The 25,352-nt window shown below is 36.3% G+C and overlaps 1 protein-coding gene across 2 annotated transcripts; it reads right to left on the bottom strand.

The window, feature by feature from the left end:
• Positions 1-523: 523 nt before the first annotated feature.
• Positions 524-23,707, bottom strand: LOC132110801 (protein transport protein Sec24D-like). 2 transcript variants are annotated; one of them, XM_059517770.1, is made up of 23 exons: positions 23,538-23,707; positions 21,586-21,784; positions 21,226-21,328; positions 20,999-21,141; positions 20,659-20,910; positions 19,671-19,825; positions 19,478-19,589; positions 19,258-19,385; positions 15,804-15,942; positions 15,537-15,652; positions 15,092-15,216; positions 12,281-12,472; positions 11,292-11,385; positions 10,749-10,865; positions 9,056-9,226; positions 8,834-8,930; positions 7,646-7,791; positions 7,248-7,386; positions 6,477-6,595; positions 6,115-6,294; positions 5,836-6,027; positions 3,118-3,210; positions 524-681 (listed from the first exon to the last, which is right to left on the bottom strand). In XM_059517770.1, exons 2-23 carry the CDS (start codon positions 21,734-21,736, stop codon positions 541-543), a joined length of 3,105 nt encoding a protein of 1,034 aa, XP_059373753.1. In that variant the 5' UTR covers positions 21,737-21,784; positions 23,538-23,707; the 3' UTR covers positions 524-540. The 2 variants fall into 2 exon arrangements, with proteins under 2 accessions (XP_059373753.1, XP_059373761.1); XM_059517778.1 differs by having other exon boundaries at positions 3,118-3,207.
• Between the last annotated feature and the right edge of the window lie 1,645 nt (positions 23,708-25,352).

Here is a 25,352-nt window from a genome sequence, read left to right as displayed (position 1 = left end):
ATTGAGTAAAAAAAATGAAGAAAAAAATTGGGATACCAGACAGCGATGCAATTGCAAGACATTTCTTTTCATGACTAGAATTCAGTTTCGTGTGATGTTTTCATCCCTGAAGTCACAAAAAGAGCATGTTTTGTACTGTATATATATCCAGTAACAAATCAGTCTATTAATTTAATAGACACTGCACAGATTTTATCTGAAAACACTGGCTCCACTGAGCCCTTTTTTTTTTTTTTTTTTTTTTTTGCTGCATTGAGGATTCAAAGAAAGGTTTCCCTTTGGTAAATGTAATCTGGGGAGTGATTTAAGAAAATCATTCAGACGATCTCTCAATATAATGGCTTCTCAGAACAGGGAAATGTGGCGCAGTTTAAGGTGTTCAGTCTAAACTCTCATTTACCAGCATCCCTCCTGTCAAACACTGAGGAACAAAGCATAAAGAGAGTCTGGTCGTATATCATAGGCGGCTGTACACCTTATATGAGAAGAGGGCTGTGCGCTGTAATGCACTTAACTCATGTGTGTGTGAGAGAGAGAGAGTTAAGTAAGCAGCTGCCTGATCTCGCGGTGGACGTAGCACAGGAAGTCCATGTAAGAAGCTCCTCCGTGAAGACCCTTGTCCTCCACCAGGTGCTGACGGAACAACATCTCCGATCGGTCCTTCTGCTTCACTATCAGCAGCTGCACAGAGAGAGACGCACATCAGTCACACTGCTGATCTGAGATCAGTCAGGACTGAGGAAGATGAGCACTGAGGCAAGTGATGACAAGTGAAGAAAAAAGATTGGGATCGATACAATCTAAAGACACATCTTACTCGCCAGCACTTGACCAACTAATACTAGCACTTACCTTTTCTATTCTTTGAAGAAAAAAAACGGCTACATGTTCTATGCTGTACTAACTGAGACTTGTCATGGCACTTGTATACTGTTGTTGTTGTCTCGTTGGTCTGATTGCTTCTATTGTTCTCATTTGTAAGTCGGTTTGGATAAAAGCATCTGCTAAATGATTAAATGTAAAATGTATCTTACAGAAGCTGCATTTATTTGATCAAAATACTGTAAAAACTTCAACACTGAAATATTATTACAAATCAAAATCTATATTTTAATTTTTTAAAATGTAATTTATTCCTGTGATGCAAAGCTGAATTTTAAGCATCATTACTCCAGTCTTCCGTGTCACATGATCTTCAGAAATCATTCTAATATGATGATTTATTATTAATTTTGAAAACAGTGATGCTGCTTAATATGTGGAATCTTTGATGCATTTTTTATACATAGTTTAAAAGAACGACATTGATTGAAATGGAAATATTTTGTAAAATATGACAATTTTTACTGTAACTGTCAATCAATTTGATGTGTCCTTTTAGTGCTGGGCTCATACCAAAAACCGGTGTATATTTTCGTTACGATGTTAATTTTGAATATACCGCCATGCCGGTTTATTTAATTACTCAGCGTTCGGAACGAACGTTATGCTGCGCCGCGGCCGCGGGACACTCATAGACAGTAAAATAAATGGACACAGCGACCCCATTGGAACTCAATTGAGACAAGTGAAGCCCATTTTTTGCGATTTTTAGCACTTCCGTTTTTGACGCGGACACTCAAACTAAGCTTGATGACGTCAGCAACCTGTCTGACAGATGTAAATCTTCTAGTAGCTGTGCATGCAAACAGCCATCGTTAATCTTGCAGAGACGGCGAGCTTGAGCGGGGAGTTCTTTGGCGTGAGTGAGCAGGAGTAAGTATTCTGATTAATTATTTTGTATAGTATTTTAAAATGGGCTTCTCTCTTGACGTCTCCCCGATTGCCTGCGAGCTTCTCCTCCTGTCTGTACGGAAATTTCTCTACTGTGCGACAGAGAGTCAAGTGGTTATGACGCAATCGTTAGCCTATTTTTACAAAAACTGTTTCTACGGGGCCATAATGTAACATAGAAGGTAATGGAGCCCTTTATACATTGTCGTGTATCTTTAGAAATAAATAATGGACAAATGGAGTCTTTAAACGCCTCCGGTATAAAGTTATTCGCTGTTTAAGTGACGCCAAAATGAATAGGAGTCAATGGGATGCTAACGCAAGTGAAGTTCTGCTACAAGATGATGGTACGCGGCCGACTTCCAACTTCCGGTCGACTTCCTTCCCGCCTGGGGACACGGTTTCAGACGGACCCTTTACAATGTTGCACTTCTAAGCAGCGACTGCGAGACGTGGTGAGGGTAAACACAGCAGTGCTCTGGTGTTACATTATAACGGCTGTTTCACACAGTCCAGTCGTATTAACGGATTCCAGCTGCACGAGGTTGTGGTCAGGGTGTTCAAGGATCGGTGCTCTGCAGCAGTGCAGCGATTGTTAACGTACTGAGTCTATTTTTGCTGTGCTGCAGGCGCTGAATTAAAGTGAAAGCGCATTGTTCGTGGGAAAAATGAACATGGATTGACATGGAAACGCAGTCACATGGGTTTTTGGCTAAAACAACAAAAAGAGCACTTTTAGATAAACAAGGAAAACAATATATATGTTCACTTTTATGGAAGCAGAAAAACAAAGTTCATTAAGACCCGTGGGATTGCTTGTGATAAAGATTTAAATGCAAAATGCACGAGACTGTTTCTGTCTGTGGTGTTTTAATTTTAAATATTTTAACATATATATATATATGAAATCAAAACAATGAACAAATGTTGTGTTTGTGGACTAAACAGACGCGGATCAGTAGTGGACTGCAAACATGTCCTGTGTGAAAGCACGATGAGTCCGTGCTGCGAACTGCATATGCACTGCAGGCAGATTATGCATATATCATATCCATTTTATGCAAGTGCTGTCAGGCTAAAAATGCCGCCAAAGGCGGCAACACGAGCAATTTGCTCCAGCACCTTAGCCACTAACACTTCTTGGAATATCAACCAGCAGAAAATGCATTGTACACCTGATTATGCATGAAAAAAACAGAAAACCGGTATAATTTTGAAAAAAAACGGTATATACATTTTTGGTCAAACCGCCCAGCACTATGTCCTTTGCAGAATAAAATAATTTATGTAATTAGATAGATAGATAGACAGACAGAAAGACAGATGGGGGGGTGTGAGCCATACCTTCATGGATGTGGCTCTCTGCTGTAAAATGCTGGAGATGATTGAATGGATCTTCCTGGAATGAGCATTATCCAGCACAGGTAATGACATCTGCTGAAAGATGATTATAATGCTAGAGTTATCACTGCAGCTCACACGATGAGAAGAACTGAAGAAGCATGTCCTTGATTAAAGCAACACGATCAGTGAACTCAACAGAGTGGAGAGGAATAATAGCATCCATCAAAGCCAAACCTGGATCAGATATAATCCAATTCCGATCCAGGTACTGTACTGCTTATTCTTTCACTTGATGTTGATACCAAATTGTATTTATTTATTTGAATGACTGATACAACATTTGTCAATGTTATCCAAGTCACTCTGATCCTTACCTGGATGGATGTGGCCAGAGGTGTAGTGGTAAAAAAAAGAGGTGGGTAAACTAATTCTGGGTGACCACATCGTGGTCATCGCTATAGGCTATCATTTGATATTACTACCAAGGGTATCACTGGTTGTTCCCTCATAAAGGTCACACAATCACTATTCAATTCATACATTAATCTAAGTTCTCTAAAGAGACTCAAGAAGGAATAATTTGGTTGAAATCTATAAAGTTAACTAAATGACAAAACAGAGAGAACAACATTTTTTAAGAGAGATAGAGAGGGAGGCTTATATCCAGGGGTTCCAATGCAATGCACTTGTACATAATGATTAGGGATTTGGGATTATTTTCATAGTCGATTAATCTGTTGAATGTTTTCTCAATTAATCGGTTAGTTGTTTGGTCTATAATATGTCAGAAAAATGTGGATCAGTGTTTCCCCAAAAGCCCAGGAATGGTCCTCAAATTTCTCGTTTTGTCCACAACTCAAAGATATTCAGTTTACTGTCACAGAGGAGAGAAGACACTAGAACATATTCACATTTAACAAGCTGGAATCAAAGATTTTTTTTACTTTTGTCTTTCATATATTTTATCAATGACACAGACTGCAATGACACAGACAGCAACATTGCAGAAGGACATCCTTTTGGTCACGAGGTTCACGTGAGATGATTGACAGCTTTACACACTAATGATATCGCACTGATGTCATAGCTGACACGAATCAATAAGAGGAGAGTAATCGCTAGCTCTGTTAGCTGTTTGAGCTCTTCAGATCGCATAAATCAGTGCAAAAGGAAAAAAAATGTTATTCTGTATGACAAAAATATTTTACAAACATGTCATAAAATTTTTATTTCTCCAAAGGTGCGCACCATTGGACTATATAGCCCTGGCGGATCGTGGATATTGTATGTAACGTTATACGAACACAAATAAACCGGAGATGAGATGAATGGCTGCTGTATGAGTGATGATTTCTATTCAAAATAACGAACGTTATTTTTATTATTATTATTATTATTATTATTAACGGACGTTTACCGTACCCGCAAAACCGTGAACGGCTAGTGATAACATTAACTAGCTAACTAGGTAGAGGTGACTTGAGTCAGTGGCATAAATCTACCGTGAACCAAATTAACCTCAAAAACGTGAAGTTTAGTACCGTTTTCCGAGCTCACTCACTTTGGGCTTGTAACGTTAGCCCAGGCCGTTTGCTGGCATCAGGAGGAGGGCTGCTGTCTTGACAGCACTTAAAAAACTGCCGGAAATCCATTTTTGAATCTTGATGCAGTCTGTTGCGTGTCATTCATGAACCATTCGTTCATTTTGAACGAATCTTTAATATGACTCGGGACTACCGAGTTGTCTCAGAGAGTGTTTCGTTCATTTTGTGTTGACCGCACATGCGCATTACGCAGCAGGTGAGGTCCGAGTCTTTTATTCTTCCTGTCAGTCCCATAGAGACGGAGAGAGAAAAGATTAGTTAATTTTGCTGAACGAGACTCAAAGATCCGAGTCAGTAAAATGATCCGAACCTCCCACTACTACTGGCAACGCCGCAAGCAATTGGTCAACACTGAAAGTTGCAGCGCAATATGAAAGACTTCGTCTTAGGTTTAACAACAAACAACCCAAGAAACTAATAATGAACAATATGAAACTAAAACGACATAAGCTTAATTTAAAATGACTTAGGAACTGTAGGCTATTTAGAGGTGGATATACTCGATTTAGAGGCGGATAAACGCTATTTCCGAATTTTGGGAGGTGCGTAAACGGCGTTGACGTGCGTTTAGCCTCCACTACATCCCTGGATGTGGCATAATAAGCAATATTTTTGAGAAATTTATGAGCAATTGTCATTAAAATAAAATATCTTATTTTTTTTTTAGGTGTAAAACTTTTTAAAATAGTTTGGTTCCAAGAAAATCGTGGATTTTGGGAATATGATGTAAAATGAATTTTTTTAAAAAGAATAAGAAGCTGTACTAGCACATTTGTAATTATGTGACACTTTTAGATATAGTCTCTTGCTCTTGCTATCAGTGAAGCTCAAAATGCTCTTTAGAACAGATTCTACACAAACTTCACGCATCTTTAGAATACAGACTAGTTCTGAAATATAAATTCATATTTCAGTCCAATTTCTCACTTAAATTGTTATGGTAATTTCAGTTGCAGTGAAAAATTTTGAAAAAGATTGGGGGAAATGAAAAAATGAATGAGCAAATCAGAAAATGTTTTAACCTGTTTTAAGCACCCTGGTTTGTTTCGTTTTTCGGTCCTGTATTTCAGTTACTGTATAATACAAATGTAGTTATAAAAGCAGTGTGTCATACCCCTTCTGAGGACAGGTGGCCGAGAGAGGGCACACTGAAGAGGTTCTGGATGAGGTCGGGTGGACAGGCCTGTCCCAGCCAGAGGAACATGGAGAGCCCGTTTTCCAGCAGGAAGATGCCGGACTCGCTGAGCCGCTCCTCAGAGCAACGCACTGGAGCCGGGATCGCCTCGCTGGACACATCCATAGTGTGCTGAGAGAAAGAGAGAGAGAGAGCAAACGCATGAACTCCAGGGCTCAGGGTTTGGTTTCAATGAGAGAAATGATGTGTGTAACGGACCAGCGGGATGAGGCGTGGATACAGCAGGACCTGTGTTTCCTCCACTCCCATCGCATTGACCAAGAGTCTGTGGAAGGCCCGGTCATCTGTGGAGAGCTCAGCGCTGCTCACCAGAGTCGGAGTCTTCAACAGACTGTTCATGTAGACGGGAAACACCTTCATCGCATCAGGCAGGATTAGCTGCAGGGCAAAATGTTCAAGAAGAAAAATGGTTTATACACATATAAATGTATATGTATAACATGGCTGCATTAGAACTGTAAATGTCTATGCATGTGCCATGTAAGCATTAATAAAAGGAGAAGGTGTTTTTAGAAGCATGTAAATGTAATCTGAACATGACTGTGAAGTGTGTGACGGACCTGGCTGGCTACTGAAGGACTGGCGCAGTTCTTCCTGTAGCAGGCCAGCATGTGAGCCATCTGGTTCACCAGGATCTCCCTCACGGTCTTCAGTGGCTGGTTGAGCATGGCCCGATACGCTGCAGGATAACAGCATCCACCACAATCACTGACTGTAAGCCATGAGCTCATCATACACTTTTAAATGTTTTAGTTTGAAAAACCTGCTCTGAGTATCCTTTGTTCCACTATAAAAGAAGTTATATATATCTCACATGTGTCTGTAAAGTATTGTTGGTGGCCAAAAAAAGATATCTACATCCAGAAAGCATGACTCTATTTCAGATAATTAAAATATGAATAAGACAGGTTGTAGAAGAAAAAAAATGTCTAAAAATAAAGGTAATAAATTTGTTTCTGCATAGCATTGTTATAGTTTCCTAAAACACACAGAAAAAAAGAAGAAATTAAATGTAAAAGTTCAAGTAAGTCTTAGTTGAAGTAAAAAAATTACTGAAAATGAGAGAGAAAAAAAAGTTAAATGATAATAATAAAAATTATATATATATATATATAGGTAAAAAAATGTTAACCTGAATCACTTGTAAGTTGCTTTGGATAAAAATGTCTGCTAAATGCATGAAAAATGCACGAAAAATACTACGAGAAAGCAAGTGTTTTACGGATTGGTACATTTTAAAAATCTAGCATTATGTTACAGCTAGAAGTAAATCTGTAATGACTGTATGACGTTTTCATGTACATTCTTGTAAGAGTTGGTAAGGCAGTCACCTGACTTGGCGAAGAAGTTGATGAGGGCGTCTGTCTCGCAGCTCTTGTAGAGTTCAGACAGCTGAGAGCTGCAGTTCAGACTGAGGTTGTGAATCCGCAGCCTCCTCTGGCCTCCGATGGTGGTGTAGAGCAGAGCACACTGGGAAACAGAGGAAACAAACTCAATTGTGTTGCTCTTGACTGCAAGCTAATGCAAAGAGCATCACATCAAAACAGCTCAATGAGGATTCAAATGCACTTAAACACTTTTATGCATCAAACATCGTTATTGATGTTACTGATGATGCATGATACATTTTGACTGTCGAGAGTGTTTCAACGTGACCACTTGATTCATTAAGTATTCAATGACAGTCTTGTGATGGTCTCAGAGCTCAGTGTCATACGTGAAGCCTGACCTGCATCACAGCTCCAGACTCCTCGCTGAGTGTGTCGTCATGTTTAAACTCGACCGTCACGGCCTTGTCACAGTCCACTGCTGCCATTTCCACATCTGTAGTGTTGTTCATGTATATGGCACCAAAGAAGTCTGTCGCCCTGAAGCCTTGAATGACCAGGATCATGCAGATGTTAGGAAACACGTATACCATACATACACTACCACTCAAACCTTTAGAGCTGGTAAGATGTCTTTGAAAGACTTTTCTTAAAGCTACATTTAATGTATCAAACAGCCATTCATTAAAAATATGCATTTTCAGACAAATACGATGCAATGGTTCTTGATTCCAAAAACAGTGCCAGTTTTGCGCTAGCACATCACTTTCTCACAAAACATGTGCTTTTCATGCATTTTTGCCTTCAACAACCATTTGTAATATCCAGTCTTGTATTATCCGTTACTAAGCAGAAAAACAAAGCCACAATGACCTGATTCTTGTCTTCCTCTGAACCAGATTACTGAATGATCTATTCATTAAATTCTCAGCCAAATTTCACAATATCAATATTGAAAACAAAGCTGTTGCTACTTAATATTTTTGTGCAAAACCTTTCTTTGATAAAATAACAAAATTGATTTGAAATAGAAAAATTTTGTAACACAATTTTGGCTGTTACCATTTCTTGAACATCGGGGGGACCAATGTTTTATTTATTTATTTAAATAAAGCATAAAGAAATAGAACAGTGAAGGAAATTCTCTAGTTTGGAAATAAACATTTTCAACTATCTGCAAGTAATATTTTAAAGGTTTACATGTTGAAAACAAAATGTTTCTTGTCTTGTCACATTCAGTTAGGAATTAGCTTACATGAAGCACATTAAATGATACAATATATTCAGTAAAAATGTCCATATTCCAGAGAAAGAAAAAAAAAATTTGCATCTGTCGGTCATTTAACATTTCTATCTTAAAACAGTGGTTGAATATTTAATGTTTTGCTACTTCCCTTTTACCTTGCTCTCTAAAAATGTTTCTTTTAAACCTTTTTGTCAACCTAAAAACAAACAGAGTGCTAAATAATTGAGTTCAAATAATGAGGGAGAAAATTTGACCATTTCTATTCATTGGGGAAAATTTGGTGCAGGTGCAAATTTAATGCATCCTTGAAAATAAAAGTATTTACTTCCATCAAAAAGATTACCTGTGCCAGTACGGATGCGCATGATGGCGTCGAATCCGATGCACTTCTCCACATCTCTCCGGAGGTCACTGACAAACTGCTGACCATTCACCTCCATCTGGAAAGACAAAAAATAAAGGTTTGAGGTCTGACCACAAGAGGGCAGTAATACAAAAGAGCTCATCTTTATTTTGTACAATGTTCACAGCGTCTGTGTTTCATTATGTGCATGTTATGGTGTACCTGGAAGTTGCTGTACTTGTAGATGGAGCCGCCGGTGTGTGACGGCACATCTCCCATGGTGGCCATATCCACATACTGGTTAGGAAACAGGAAGAGATCGACACAACAGCCTTGTGCCACACAGTCTTTAGCCAGCTGCTCATACACACCCCGCTGAGGCTGGAACAGAGTCTGAAAACACACACACACACACACACACACAAACACACAACAGTATGAATTTATAAAGCTGCTTTAAAACAATGTGTATTGTAAAAAGCACTTATACAAATAAATTTGACAACTTGACTAATACTATTTTCAGGATTTCTGCACATTTTATGAAAGTAAATTTAAGACCAAGTAAAGAATATTTAGGAAATAAATTGATGGTCTCCAAATGTAAAGCAACGCTTCAAAATTTTGAAAATGCAATTTCCAACAGATCTCCATTACTTTGATTAATTTTACAATACTTTAATTACATTTTACATTTTATATAAAAACTTATGGCTTGAATAGCTCTTCTCACAACCAATACAATATATGAAAAATTTATAAAAATGTAATATAAAAAACAACTTTTAATCTTCTGATCACACTGCAAAAAAGTGATGATCTTCCTTAATTTTTTTGTCTTGTTTTTAATTCTTGAGAAGCAAAAAGACAAGACAAAAAAGATCTAAATTAAAGGGTTAGTTCACCCAAAAATCTAAATTATGTCATTAATAACTCACCCTCATGTTGTTCCAAACCCATAAGACCTCCGTTTATCTTTGGAACACAGTTTAAGATTTTTTGATTTAGTCCGAGAGCTTTCTGTCCCTCCATTGAAGCTGTGTGTACGGTCTACTGTCCATGTCCAGAAAGGTAAGAAAAACATCTTCAAAGTAGTCCATGTGACATCAGAGGGTCAGTTAGGTCTGTTGTGAGTGCGACTGCTGTGACTGTTGATGTACGACACTTCTGATGTGTTTTCTTTGTTATTGGGCGCGTCAGAAAACACGTCAGCAGTGTCGTACATCAACAGTCACAGCAGTCGCACTCACAACAGACCCGGAAAAGAAGACAATGCTGAATAAAGTCGTAGTTTTTGCTATTTTTTGACCAAAATGTATTTTCGATGCTTCAACAAATTCTAACAGACCCTCTGATGTCACATGGACTACTTTAATCATGTTTCTATTTCCTTTCTGGACTTGGACAGTAGACCGTACATACATTTTCAATCTAAAATATCTTAAACTGTGTTCCAAAGATAAACGGTCTCACGGGTTTGGAACGACATGAGGGTGAGTTATTAATAACATAACTTTCCTTTTTGGGTGAACTAACCCTTTAAGCGAGTTAATGGTTAATAAAATGGAAAAACAACTTAATTTAAATGAAAAACTAGTTTTCATACCCTATTAACAGATATCTGTTGTTCTTTTACATATAAATTTAATTTAGTTTCACTTCCCAGAAAACAAGACTTCATATCTGCATCATGCATCTAAAGCAAATGTATATTGATTTATGGATGTTTAGATATTTTTACTGAAAAAAAAGCAATATATATATTTTTTGCAGCGTAAGCAACATTTAATGCAAAGACTTTATGAAGTTAAGACTTTGTAAATGGCCTCTTTCATTTCTGGAAGGATGAATTAAGAAATTTTAAGGCATTTTTTCATAAATTCCTGAAACTTTATTAAATAAAATCAATATTTACCTTCTCCTTTTCTGTACCCACTAGTTTTCTGTCATCTCTGTTTTTGAGTTTTCCTGGAGCCTCTGCTGTTGGGATGGAGGAATGAAAGATGAAGAGTTTGCCACTGCATTCAGCAGCCTGAGGAGAGGAGAAAAAAATAGTTTTATTTTTAGTTTGTTTCAGATAGTTTTATCTGACAAGTCTGGATATATTAAGAGCATTTGATTAAAAATATGATGAATAAGCTTTAACCAAAAATTCAAGTGTCATTAAACACTCCTTAAAGAGTCAAAGACAGATGTTATGAAACAGCCAGTGCGGTCACCAGTATGATATGATGACGGGAATGTCGTCCCAGGCCTGTGAATTCAAACAACGGCTCTAGAAACAACTGCATGTTTCTCACACAAAGCCTGCTTGCAGTATTAAAGTGCACTATAGTTTAAACGGTGTCAAAAAGCTAAAGGATGAGGCTAAATATCCACGTACAATTACAGAGGGACATTCCAGACAGACTGATGTCACTGTTTGGTAAACACTTGAGCCTCTTAGATTAGTTTTTACCTTTAGTGCCTCCACACCAGCTTGGATGACCGGAGCGAAAACCGTCTCACTCTCGTTGGTGTCAGCAAACATGTCAGGGATCTGATCTAAAAGGCTAAAGAAAAAAATACATAAATTCATATTAACAACAAGAATAGGCCATTTCTTTCTCATGAAGTCAAGCCATGCTTTAGGATAATGACAGTGAATTACAGAAGAGCATAAGATTAGATAGTAATTGTTAGGAAGTGATTACTAGTCTGAGCAGTTTACATCGTCTGAGAAATGATCCATTACTCATATGTTTGTATTGAAACCTTAGTGATGCATGCAAAATATTTTGTCATTAATTGATATTGTGAATTTAATACCAATATCAGTTTCCTGCATAATTAATTACTTATTAAATAATTATTGATATAATAGAATCCATTACTTATTAATGATGTTCTAATTAAGAAATGATTAATGTGTTAATTAATTTTGCATTCTTAAAGCTCAAAGCGTACAACATGTCAGCAACACCAAGGTCCATGGAATGCATTAAATAAAAACATGTATATATTTATATGCAGTCATTTTATATAAAGCATTGCCTAATGCATAATTGTTTAAGTATCCAATAACCAGTATGCAGATATATTGCTTTAATAAAACAACATTTATGCATTACATATTGCATATTTATTTGTATATTATTTTATACTTTGTACTGTACTATATTCTTGTTTATCTTTATATTTTAATGTCTTTGTAACATAGTATCTGTTCTGTCTTTCTCGGGAGGAGATAAACTAAGAATTTCATTGCACTACTTAATATGGCAATATATATATATATATACATACATACATATACATACATATATATACATACATATACTATATATACATATATACATATTAGTACACATTAGTACTTTAGCACTAATACTAAATGCTGTATATGAGTCAATGTAATAAGCATTGTAAAAGTGCATTTTAAATAACTACATAAAGAAATGAACCTACTTGTTGATGACAGCTCGGGACTCCTGGAAGTTGACGAGGAATCCGTCGAGAAGTGGGACAAACATCTCAGCCACGTCAGAGACCACCATCATCTGCGGCTGGGCCAGAGTGCTCTTCACGTTATAGAAGTGCAGGATCTTATTATAGGTGACAAAACCCACTCTGATGGGTGAAGTCTCTGCTCCCTCCTCTCTTCAAAAGACAAAGAACATTAGAAAATCGCAAAAAAGGTCATTAAAAAAAGTTTTGAATATACTTTATGTATTCAGATACAGTTGAACATATTTAGATAACTTTATATAAAGCACTGGGTAATAACATAAGTCACAATTGATGACAAAAGTAATGAGATTTGCAGTAAAATACATATTGCTTCACCGGAGTACACTGCATTTAGTTCATCAAATTAATGTAAATATATAACTAATTACAATTATATATTCCACTAACATTTGACAACATGAAATTGTGAAAAAATACTATTTTCTATAATTAAACATAAAAAAATCCAATGCATCAGGAAAAAAGCAATGCATTAAATGCATTAGAAAAAACTAGCGATGATAGAATGATAATGAGTCCTATAACAATAACTATATTTTGTTTAAATTCAACTTGATTTTTTTACTAATTTTGTGTGCTTTTCTAATTTTTATTAGTTTTTGTTTTTTTAATACATTTAAGTATAGCTTAAAGGCCCATTTATGAATGATAGAATGATGCCTAAATATATTATTCAAGAATGAGAACTATAACAATAACTATATTAGCATTTACACCAACAGACGATAATGTTCTATTCATAATCAGTGCACCACAGTTTTAAAGCTCTATAAACACGAATGTATTATGATCGGCTGTCAGTGTTTTTATTATTCATCAGCTGCTTGAAAAAAAAAAACTACAATGATCAGTTCCATCAGTTTAAAGAAATGTGCACATTTCACCATCTAACATCTACCAGAGCACTGTGTAGTAGCTGAAAGCATAGTGCATGGGCCAGTGAATATAAGCATTCCCGATTGACATCTGTATCTGGGCTTTGTAGCTTTCTAAGGTTACATTTGTAAGATTGTAAAACATGGTGAGAACATGGTGTGGATCACTCACAGTCCATATATTCCAAGTCTCTCATTAAGCTAGAGACAAACTCTCCAATACAAATCCTATCAGGCCCTAACAGACCCCATCGACTCAGTGTGGTCTTCATTAACTGTGCACAATCTAGCAAGTAAAGCCAGGACCAGAGGAGAGAAATCAGATCTAATAGCACAGACTTATTTGGAGTGCACAAAAGGACTGCTTTCAGAGTGAGGTCAGGTCCCAAACAAATAAGGACGTACCCTTAGGAAACAGCCGAGGAGAAGTCATAGTTTAGGAGGGTGCAAAAAAAGAAGTTGAATCAAAAGCTCACCTCTCAGCTGGCCGTCACCCAAAGAAACGGTATAATTGAAGCCATGTGTACCATGAAACATTTAAATACTGTTGTAGAACTAGAGCCACTGAACCTCCCGACTTCCTTCAGGCAGACATTTTCAAATGATGAGATATCGGAATGGTTTCTCTCCTTAGTTTTTTTTTTTTAGCTTGTTCTCCCGTTACCATATTTGGCAGAGGATCGGGGCTCTTTTCAGCTGGATTCGTTCACATTCCAGGCTGATAGTAGCTGAGATGAACATGTGTTCAACCTGAGAGGTGCGGACAGAAAACGCCCAAGGCTTCATCTACACTCCCAGCCAAACACCTGGAGCTGGGCGTCATGAAAGCAATCCTAAATATATCTTTACAGTCTTAGCTGTCCAAACATTAAAATACTAACAGAATGATCTATTCCCTCTGCTCAATTTCAGGCCACAGGCCAGAACAGAGTCGACTGCTGACAGGTCAAATCTTTGCAATTTGCGGAAATGTTTTAAAATGTAGTTTTGTTTTACATTTCTATATAATTTATTTATAGGGATCCATTTTTAAAATATATACGTAAGATGAAAAATTATAATTACAATTAATAATATAATATGCATAAACTTTTCACCAAAAAATAAGTACAGTAAATTCCTAAAAAGAAAAATGTGATTATAAATTGAGAACAATGATATTATTATTTTAGTGTTTAATATTTATATAAAATCATAGTTTTTATTAGTATTTTCAATTAGCTTTTATTTTTTACATTTTAGTCATTTCATTATGTGCTCTTGTCATTTTCATTCGATTTTATTTTGTAAAAATTAAATGTACGTTTAACATTTAAATTGATTACATTTTATTTCCGTTTTAGTTTATTTATTTAAAGTTCAGTTACATTTTCATTTGTTTGTTTTTTTTTCATCTAATATTTGTATTTAATATTATTTTAGTTTAATTTCAATGAACACATTTTTTTGATAGCTTTAGTTTTAATTAACGATAACCCTGGTGAAAAAAACTTTAGAAGTAAAGAGCCCAATAACAGCAGATGACATCTACAGTGTACATTTTCCCTAAACACAGATTTTAACCTGAAATTGACGCTGAATAGCAAAAAAGAAAAAAAGATCACAATTTATTTTAAGGTCCAATTCTCACTATTAACAAACCATTAACTATGACTTTTGCTTCAATAAACTCCTAATTTGCTGTTTATTAATAGTTAGTAAGGAAGTTGTTAAGTTAGGTATTAGGATGAGTGATGTAAAATTTATGTACATATCCACTATCAAAATCCAAGAGCAACAAAGAAACAAAATGCTCAAGTATTAAAGTTGATACGTAGAACGATCCCCCTCATTGTCTTTAAAAATAGACAGCAAACATTAACGCTCAACTTACTTTGGAAGTAGGTCAAGCAGCGTCTTCAGTTCCTCGCATATTAGTTTCACAAGTCCACTCTTTATGTTGTTGTAGGAGACATCGATCATGAAGATGTAGGCAGGAGGATTTGGAGGTTTATTATTCTTAAAGACAAAAGAGAACATCACAGAATGAATGATGGTAGTTCGTGATCTTCAAAGTGGGCTGTTTTTGCTTGTTCTTTACAGAATTCGTACACATATCTTGTGCCAGAGAATACACAAAGTTTGCAATCATGTGAAAGCATATCATATGCACAAGAACACTTTTATCTTTTTATATATAGAAATGCCAAGATGTACATATTTTATTAAAATGTAATCTATTACTATGAAACCTTCCTAATGTGATAAACTCAAACTGGGACCATTATACACTTACATAAAAAGTGTGCATCCTTATTTTCAAACAACTTCTCTGTTACCTTGCAGTAATCCAATGTGGCAATAAACTCGTATGAGCCCAAAGACAGTTCTGGTCTCTCATACAGATCCATTCTTCTCCCCATATGGTCCAAATGCTGGAAATACTGCACTGGAACTGGAAAGGTAGTGATAAACCATTTTTAGAAACACTTGTTTTAGCTTCGATCGCACAGACAAATAACCCCTACCAGGTGTTGACAAGAAACACAATGTAAAGCTGTGCGTAAGAATAAAGGTCACAGCAGTCTCAATGGTACAGTACCAACCTTCATTAACGCAGCTGCAGAAGCCACACTGGTAGCGTCGTCCTCCATCCATAAACTGCATGTAAGGACACATGTAGGCCTTACAGCGGTTGCAGCGGATTGGTCCAGTCTCACCGTGATTTACAATATACAGAGGACTCTATAGAGATCAGAGTGGGAAGGAAAAATGAGACCTATATACAGCCTTAACTTATATATATATATATATATATATTATTATTATTATATTTATTAGTGTTGGTCATAGATTAATTTTTTAATCTAGATTAATCTCACTGTGATCTTGAAATTAATCTAGATTAAAATGGCTCATTCGAATTCTGCCGAAGGCATTCAGAATATGAAGGCATTCAATAAAATTGACAAACAGTAAATCTTTGAGAAGGGGTTTATCAAGCTAGGTGGTGCATTAGAAAAGGGGCTCATCTCCTGTTTCCAAAATGCATCACAAAGTGCTTGAAAAAGCTGTAAACTAATTCCACATTGCACAAGGTGCAAACAACCTTACGCCTGTTTCACACACACTCCGTCTGCAGTGCGTATGCGTTGCATATTTTTTAACGCACCCATGTTAACGGATTCCAGTTGCGTTCCAGGAGCGTTGCGTCTGCAGCATTGCAGCGATCGTTTACGTACCGAGTAGCGGACTGCAAACGTGTCCTGTGTGAAAGCACATCGAGTCCGTGCTGCACCACATACGTAACGCACACGAACTGCACACGCACTGCAGACGGAGAATGTGTGAAACAGGCGTGAGCAGGGCGTAGCTGGGGTCAGCAGGGACCCGGTGAAGGTTGTACCAGTGGGCCCTGTTTGAAATTGTTTAATTTGTATGTTCGTTTATTTTTATTTATTTGTGCTATTTACACAATGTTTAAGTTTTTTTCAAGTTTGTATGTGTCAAGGTACAGAAACCAAATAATTAAATGTAAAATAGCACTGGATAGTCTTCAATGTAAAAATGAAATATGCAATCAAACCTACATTTATTCAGACACCTTCAACATTTCTCACATTATTACAGTTTTGCTATATATATCAAAAAATATATCTGGTGTCTGAATAATTTTTGGTTTGACTGTTAAAACTACAAAGTAATTCAGTCAAGAGCAGTGAGTGATTTTCATTTTCATTTTCTTGGATTAACATTACAGCAGCCAGTAGCTAAATTAGGCGCGGTCACTTTAAGAGACGATGAACTCATCCAATATAATACACATCCCATTTTTTTTCCTCAACTGTTTACTTTCACTTAATAAATAACTGACAGTTTTTTCGAGCATAATTTCCAAGGTGGATATTTTGACATATTTTGTACGTATTTGTCGACACAAGAGCAAAAACAAGCAAATTTCGATGTTCAAGTGTTTTGAGACGCCTTTCCCTGCGTGAGCCCTGAACACCAGAACACCGCGAGTACTGAATTGGGCTCTTTCACATCTTTTTTGTTTGTTCAAACTGCGATTTGTATTTGTTCGTTCAGGTGCAGGAGGGACTTCGAGGAGAACTTCGCAGAAGAGAGCTCGGTTCAGTGTCGCTGTCCGTGATACGCGGCTCTCTCTCTCTCTCCGCACCGAACACAGCGCGCGAGTAACCAGCTACTCAGTTCAGCTTTTCCGCGTCTTGTGTTTGGATGCTTTAATGTTTAAATCGACAAGCGGTAAGGCTTAAAAACACGTGAAAAAGATAAGCTTTCATGACGATGTGCAGCAGTGGCCCGTCAACTGTCCTGAGCATGTTTTTAGGCTGGCCTCAGCCAGTCGGTTATATAAAATATCAAGGAGAAATGAAAGTCATCATAGCTTGCTTAGTATAGACCCAGCTCCCAAACCAACTTTGAGAATAGATTAACGGCAATATTTTTTTTTTATCGCCCGATAAGAGTCTCACGTTAACGCAGCACGAATATAATATACACTTTTATTCGGTAAGGATGCATTAAAATGATCTATAGTAGAGAATTTCTAATACAAATTTATGTTAATGTTACGAATTTATGATGTTTTATCAAAGAATTCTGAAAAAAAAAATGTATCATGGTTTAAACAGAAATATGAAGCAGCAAATCAGCATTTAAGAATGATTTCTGAAGGATCATGTGACACTGAAGACTAATGATGCTGAAAATCCAGCTTTGATCACAGCAATCAATTACATTTTGAAATGTATTAGAATAAAATAAAGTGCTTTAAAATGTGGTCTAATTTCCTCCTTTATTTGAGAGTACAATAAACTTCTCATCTGACACTGAACTTAAACTAATTAGCCTCTCGTGAGAATACTAACATTTCCTAAAAAGGCACTGAAGCACAAATATGAAGGGTAAATCAGTGAGAGACTCCCGAGTTAAACATGTCTTCAAAACCACTATTAAACAACTGACACAATAAACTTAGGGGACACCCATGAATTAGGTTTTAAACATATTCCATAGGCAGTATTTTCCAAAGATAACACAATAGACAACAACAAACAAAAGGTCATTCATTCATGTGTTAAATGTATGAAATGTGCACTTGTACTATAAATCTTCTAAGTATGTTTTAAAAACTAAAATAAAAGGCCACTTAAGTGAACTTAAACAGAGCACAAATTCATGACTGTCTCTTAAAACAGTAAGATTTTTTTTTAAAGTGCACTTTGTAATAATGTCATGTTAAAATTTCTATGCTAAAGTGCATTTTAGGTTTGATGTTGTTGATGTTAATAAGCTTTTCTTCATCCTTTAAAGAAATACACTTATTTTGATGCAATGACTAACATACTAAAGCACATGTTAAGCACTTGATTATCATTTTATCCATAGTTTGTTATTTGACATTATATATCTACTTAAATGGGTCAAAAAGGCTTACTAATTCAACTAATTACAATTAATATAAATTTAAACTTATGTATAAAACATTTTCATTTAATAACAATTAATCTTCAAAAACATTACATCCAATTTTCACTTTAGAATATTATTTTAAAGTCTATGATTTTCGTATGAATTACTCTTTTTAAAAATAAACTGAAGTGTGCTTCTGTTTCACAAGGAAACACATGTACAGTTTTCCAGCACTAAACATCCGATAATATCGTCTACCTAAGCCCCACCCCCACCACGCCCCGCCGAGAAAACATTGCCGACACACATAAGAGGCAACATTTGTGCGTGCGCTTTGTGTGTGTGTCTTTTGTGGGGGGTTTTTACCGATAATGTCCATAATCATCTGTTACCTAACTATTGACGTCGACATTGCGATACTTATGAGACATCCGATATACGATAATATCGTCATATAGCCCAGCCCAAATACTAAACATTACTACATTTAAAAGTCACTTATGTTGTAGCATTCCTCATTTGTAAATCATGTCTGCTAAATGTCTGAATGTAAAATTAAATCTAGTACATAAACTCAAAACTGAAGAACTGCTAAAATCAGAGTTCTGAGAAAATGCTGCATACCTCATTTTTGGGCACAGTGGCAAAGGGTTTAATAATGGCTGCCAGAGGCACTTTGCACTGCTTTGCAAGGTCAGCAGTGCTGGGGAAGGAATATGTTGTGCACCGCATGAACCTTGGGCTGGCATTCCCTTAAAATGACAGAAGAAAGATTAATATGTTAAACAAAACCCCTTTTATGCTAATATAAGGAGAGAAGTGTAAAGACAGCTGCCATGCTCACCTTGATCCTGCACTGTGAAATCTGTGGTGACCAGTGGAGGCACCTGACCTCTGATGTTTGTGACGTACACCTGGCCTCCTCTCTTAGCCTGGTCATCCTCAATCACTTGCGTCTGCAACAGACAGTGTAACCGTAAAAGTGCACAAATTTAAATGCTTTTATTTTAAAAAGCAGCATTTTTGTCTGTTGTTACCGTGCTTGGAATAGAGTCTGGGTCCAGCTTCTTTTGAGGAGGGCCTGCCATTTGTGCTGGACCTCCAGGAAAGCCTCCTGGGAAAGCACCCGACTGTGGCCCTGCCATCTGTTGACCTGCCATTTGTGCACCATACGGGCCTGAAATCGGGCTCCCTTCAGATTCGAAGCAAAAATAGTTATTTCAGTTAGTCAAATGATTGTTTTTTAAACAAGTCACAAGTTTGCAATAATTCAGATTTTTTTTGTGTTTTTGAAAGTAGTATCTTATGCTCAGCAAGGCTGCATTTATGTCATTTACAAATACAGTAAAAACAGTAATATTGTGATATATTATTACAGTTCAAAAGGACTGTTTTCTATTTGAATAGATTTAAAAATGTAATTTATTCCAGTGAGCAAAGCTGAATTTTCAGCATCATTACTCCAGTCTTCAGTCTCACAATCCTTCAGAAATCATAATATGCTGAGTTGCTGCTCAGAAAAAATGTTGAAAATAGTTTTCGCAGCTTAATACTTTAGAAAAATTTGGGGTAAGATTTGGCAAAGACACATTAAATTGATCAAAAAGAATTTATAATGTTACAAAAGACTTCCATTTGAAATAAACACTTCTTTTGAACTTTCTTTTTCATCAAAGTTGAAAAAATAAATTTTACTCAAAAATGTCATGTAGCACAACTGTGTGCGACATTGATAATTATCAGAAAAGTTTCTTAAACACCAAACCAGAATATTTGAATGATTTCTGAAGATCATGCAACACTGAAGACTGGAGTATAACATTAATATATTTTTTCAATACATTTAACACTTCCATACATTCTATACATTAGACACTTCCAAAGCAACCGTTTTCCAAAATCGTAAATATTCTAAAGAATAAATCTAAATTCTAAAGTATTTTAACCAATGAGATACAACTCATCATTAAATAGAAGCTCTTGAACTTTTTCTTAATAATTGGTGCAATATTTCCTAGTTCTTACCTGGTTGCTGTTGATAGCCTTGGGGTCCCATTGGTGGTTGGTGGACACCTGGTCCAGGTGGACCAGACATTCCCATTGGCGGAGATGTCACAGAACCCCTCATGGCCATTGGTGGAGGAGATCCAAATGATGGCGGCTGCTGTCCTGGTGGAGAAATGGGCGGATGCCCCATTGCTGGTGGAGGTGATGTGTGATATTGTTGTGGTGCTGCTGAGCTGGAAGGAGACTGTGGTACCTGCATGGGCCTTTGGCCTACAGATCACAGTACATGCATTGGTGTAAAATAGGCCAACTGAAAGTCAATCCACTTAAAAGCAATATAAAATGGCATCTAACTTACCATATCCTCCAATGTTCATGCCACTCATTTGATTGGTCAGCTGTTGAGTTGGAGGTGGGGCTTGTGCCATACTATAATAAGCACTTTGAGGAGGCTGTCCATAAGGAGACATAGAAGCAGCTGAAGCAACAGGAGGAGGGAAACTGGCAAGAGCACAAAAAAAATATATTATTATCATAGAAAGTTGCGATTTCAAGAATGCATCATCACATTGAACTAGTATTCACCTGTGGGGATGGGCCCCATTCTGCTGAATGTTAGCACCATACTGGCTGGATACTGGTGGTGGAGGCATCCCAGAAGAAGAGGAGGCAGGAGGCTTGAGCATACCTGGAAAAACAGGATACATTTTACATGTAGAGAATCATGCGAGAAGATAATACTGTGACAAAAATATAATTACAGCTTATAAACTGCAGAGGATATAGTGACTGCTGACACTATAAAGAAAAGTGGTTTCATAATGGATTGACACTGCTTAGGTCTCTTTATTTAAGCTCATGAGGTGCTGAGACTCCTGTATCATGAGGACAAGATGAAACTTGCCAGTTTTAGAACAGAACTCAAGAAAAGAAGATTCACTTTACCTGTTGGAGGGGCGGAGTAACCCTGTGGAGGAGATCCATAAGCGCCATAATGCGACTGAGGTGGGGGGTTCCCAAAACCAGCAGAGTATCCCCCCATTCCAGCCTGGGCCTGGGAGTATGGAGGGGTGGCAACATAACCTTGCTGACTCATCTTACTCTTATACAGTTTTCATTCCAGTCTGGGACCAAAAAGCGTGATCTGGAATAGAAGAAAGTGGGTGAATACATTATGTGGGTTTCAAAACATACACATGGACCTTTAATGTTGAAGGTATGAAACTTCTAATCTGTGTGTTGCTCTGGCCATATACTAACCATTGTGGAAAAGGAAGTACACTTTAGCATACTTTGAAAAGAGTACAAATTATGGAAAAGAATATACTTAAGTGTGCACTGAAAGTTATGTTTTCGGGGGAACTAAATTGCATGTTAATTAATTGCAATGAAATGTAACGTATTATAATTAAAATTTATATTAAATGCAATCACCTGAACTTTAAAATGCCTTTTATCAACTTAAGTATATTTTTGCATGCAATTTCATAATTACTTTCCTGTCTTTGAAATTTGATTAAAGTGTACTGCTGAATTTATTGACAAGCATTTATGGTAAAATAAAATATACTTTAATGTCATTTCTATTGAAACTTCTGTGCCATGTGTTTAAATATATTCTTGTAATTACAATTTAAATTGCAATTTAGTACATTCAGTATGTTAGTCACCACATCAGATATCCAACAAGTGCATATTCAATACAATTATGATGAAATGTTTTCTAGAGTTTAGAGTGATATGATAATATATACCTCAACCCTGAGCACGTGTGATCAGGAACTTTGTCACTAGACCTTGATAAGAGGAGCTCATGATAACACAATCGGCCATATATGAATATAATGGTTTTACTATTGTATTCAACCCTCAAATTAGTTCACATTAAAGCTGAGATCATTATGGTAATTGTTCATTTTTAAGTTATTAACTGTAAATGTCATTAATGTTAACTTACCAACATATCTGAGCTATTAAAATATAGTTTGTTACTTAACAATTTACTGGTTTTAATAATAAAAAAGCCCTCATGATGATTTAAAGTTAATCAAAAATGGCCTAAAACAACAAAACAGGCTTTAAAAAAACACTTCATAAATTCATAACATAAAATGCAACATATATAAATCCATTGTACAAAACTGATATTAATAAAAAAACAAAGTGATGTAGGGAATTTTCCATAAACTAAAAAGATGATTCATACTTTGTTTATTTCAAATAAACCAATATAATGGCAAGTATGGTTTTCTTAAATATAATACTGTTTTACTATCGCAGTTGATCAACAAACAGGTTTTATTGAAGCTCTTTTTTGCACTCTAATAACACATTTTACAAGCTAATTATAGGCCTACAGTGTGCGTAGTTACAATAAACATTTTTATTTTTTTTATTTTTTTATGTCTGAGACTTCACGTCAGTGTTTCGGCAAAAGGTTTTCAGTAGGCTATCTCTCAGATAAAGACACATTTTCATTTCTATCACTCAACACACACGGTATTCAGATCTGCGACGTCATAACAGAACAGAGATGCTACAGCGCGAGACTAATGCTACAGTATCCGTCTGACCCGACAGCTCCAAGACCTGTAATGTTTCACTTCACTGAATAAAGTGCTTATTGGAAAAACTTCCGCGCATGCCGTGGATATATAGAATCGATTTAAGCCTACTGACAACAATGTGCGGGGACCAGCTGTCGGCGATACAAAGTTACGAAATATGTTCCGCTAGAGATGGAAACTGGTATAGCTTACTGTATAAGCCAAACTTACAAATATAATACACAGGGCCTCTAAAGAAGGGCGCTTATAGGCTACACGAAGGTCAAAATACGGTTGCCTTTCAAAACTCATTTTAGTTTGTTAGTACACGACAAAATAATAGAGACTTACCTGAAAGCAAACGATGTGTCCTTTCCTCTGGTGATATTGAATCGCGAGCCGAGAGTGCCACGTCAAACTCCAGCACAGCGCCGGTGTTGCGTACATTGAGCCGCCGCCACTGCGCATGCGCAGGCTGATGGGAACCACTACACGTCAGCAAGGATGCCGATGTGCGTAGCCCGCAAACGCCATGCTGTCATTGGTCTCCGAGATGAAATGAGCTCGTTCTGGTCTGTGTAAAACGAAACTGACAAAAACGATTATTACAGCAATTCGTGTGAACATTTTGCTGTTCTTTGGTCTTGTGCACAATATGTCGCATGTGACAGTATCCAAGTCACTGTGGGAAAATATTGTTACAGTTATAATACTTTGTAATGTGCGGGTTTCTGAAGACATTATATCGAACATTAGAGTGATTTTTGACCCACTTTGGTGCGTCTTTTTATATAATTTCACAATTCCATTTCCTTTGAAATATGGTTAAAGTGTACTACTGAATATATTGACAAGTATTTGGAAAACTAAAATATACTTTACTGTCATTTCTATTGAAAGTTGTTTTTTCATATATTTAATTTAATTTAGTAACTTTAAATGTAATTTGGAACTCCACACTATGGTTAAAATTAATATCAAGTACTTAACATGTGCTTAAATCAACTCGATTTCTGTGTATATATTTAAAGCATGACAAATGATTATTAAAACAATGATTTTATGTAAAAAAAAAAATACATTAAAGTATACTTAAGTGGACTTTTATCTCATTATATTTTATATGTTTAAGATTTTAAATGCATTACAAGTGCACATTCAGTACAATTAAGCACACTTATTTTCACAAGGATATCTCGTATTAGCTATAAATTATAGGAATATGTAAAGTCTGTAATCTTTTCACTAATTCCTTCTTGGGCCTTAGATCTAGTCTTCCTCAGTCATTTTAGTCCAAATTGATCAGTCAAGTTTATTACACTGCAGTATAATAAGTAAGCTGTATATTAGTGCTGATTTTTATTACCTCCTGGATGTATGAACAGTGGCATTAGGCATGTAAAATATTCTGGTCTTGCCCCTCTGATTGATTTGATCTGATTTTACTAATGAATATCTTGATTAAAAGTGACACTCCTTTGGCTCTAGTTCTGTGGGACTTCAATAACTGACTTCATTAAAAGTGCAATGGGACCATAGTCCATAGTCACAGTGGAAACAAGCTGTTAACTGATTTGAGAAGAATACCTTATAATGTAAAACAGGATATAGAATATATATATATATATATATATATATATATATATATATATATATATATATATATATATATATATATATATATATATATAGTACAGACCAAAAGTTTGGACACACCTTCTCATTCAAAGAGTTTTCTTTATTTTCATGACTATGAAAATTGTAGATTCACACTGAAGGCATCAAGGGCTATTTGACCAAGAAGGAGAGTGATGGGGTGCTGCGCCAGATGACCTGGCCTCCACAGTCACCGGACCTGAACCCAATCGAGATGGTTTAGAGGTGAGCTGGACCGCAGACAGAAGGCAAAAGGGCCAACAAGTGCTAAGCATCACTCGGGGAACTCCTTCAAGACTGTTGGAAGACCATTTCAGGTGACTACCTCTTGAAGCTCATCAAGAGAATGCCAAGAGTGTGCAAAGCAGTAATCAAAGCAAAGGTGACTACTTTGAAGAACCTAGAATATGACATATTTTCAGTTGTTTCACACTTTTTTGTTATGTATATAATTCCATATATAATTCCACATGTGTTAATTCATAGTTTTGATGCCTTCAGTGTGAATCT

Source organism: Carassius carassius, chromosome 2, assembly GCF_963082965.1.
Source record: "Carassius carassius chromosome 2, fCarCar2.1, whole genome shotgun sequence".
Taxonomy (NCBI): Eukaryota; Metazoa; Chordata; class Actinopteri; order Cypriniformes; family Cyprinidae; genus Carassius; species Carassius carassius.
Note: the sequence above shows the minus strand (reverse complement) of the source record. Positions and strands in the feature narration are given on the sequence as shown.

Excerpts from the sequence above, each read along its gene's own strand:
- LOC132110801 (XM_059517770.1), bottom strand. The coding sequence starts at position 21,736 with ATGAGTCAGCAAGGTTATGTTGCCACCCCTCCATACTCCCAGGCCCAG. Across the intron at positions 19,826-20,658 it reads AGGCTATCAACAGCAACCAG|GGAGCCCGATTTCAGGCCCG; the intron begins GTAAGAACTAGG and ends TCGAATCTGAAG. Across the intron at positions 15,943-19,257 it reads CCACTGTGCCCAAAAATGAG|AGTCCTCTGTATATTGTAAA; the intron begins GTATGCAGCATT and ends TGATCTCTATAG.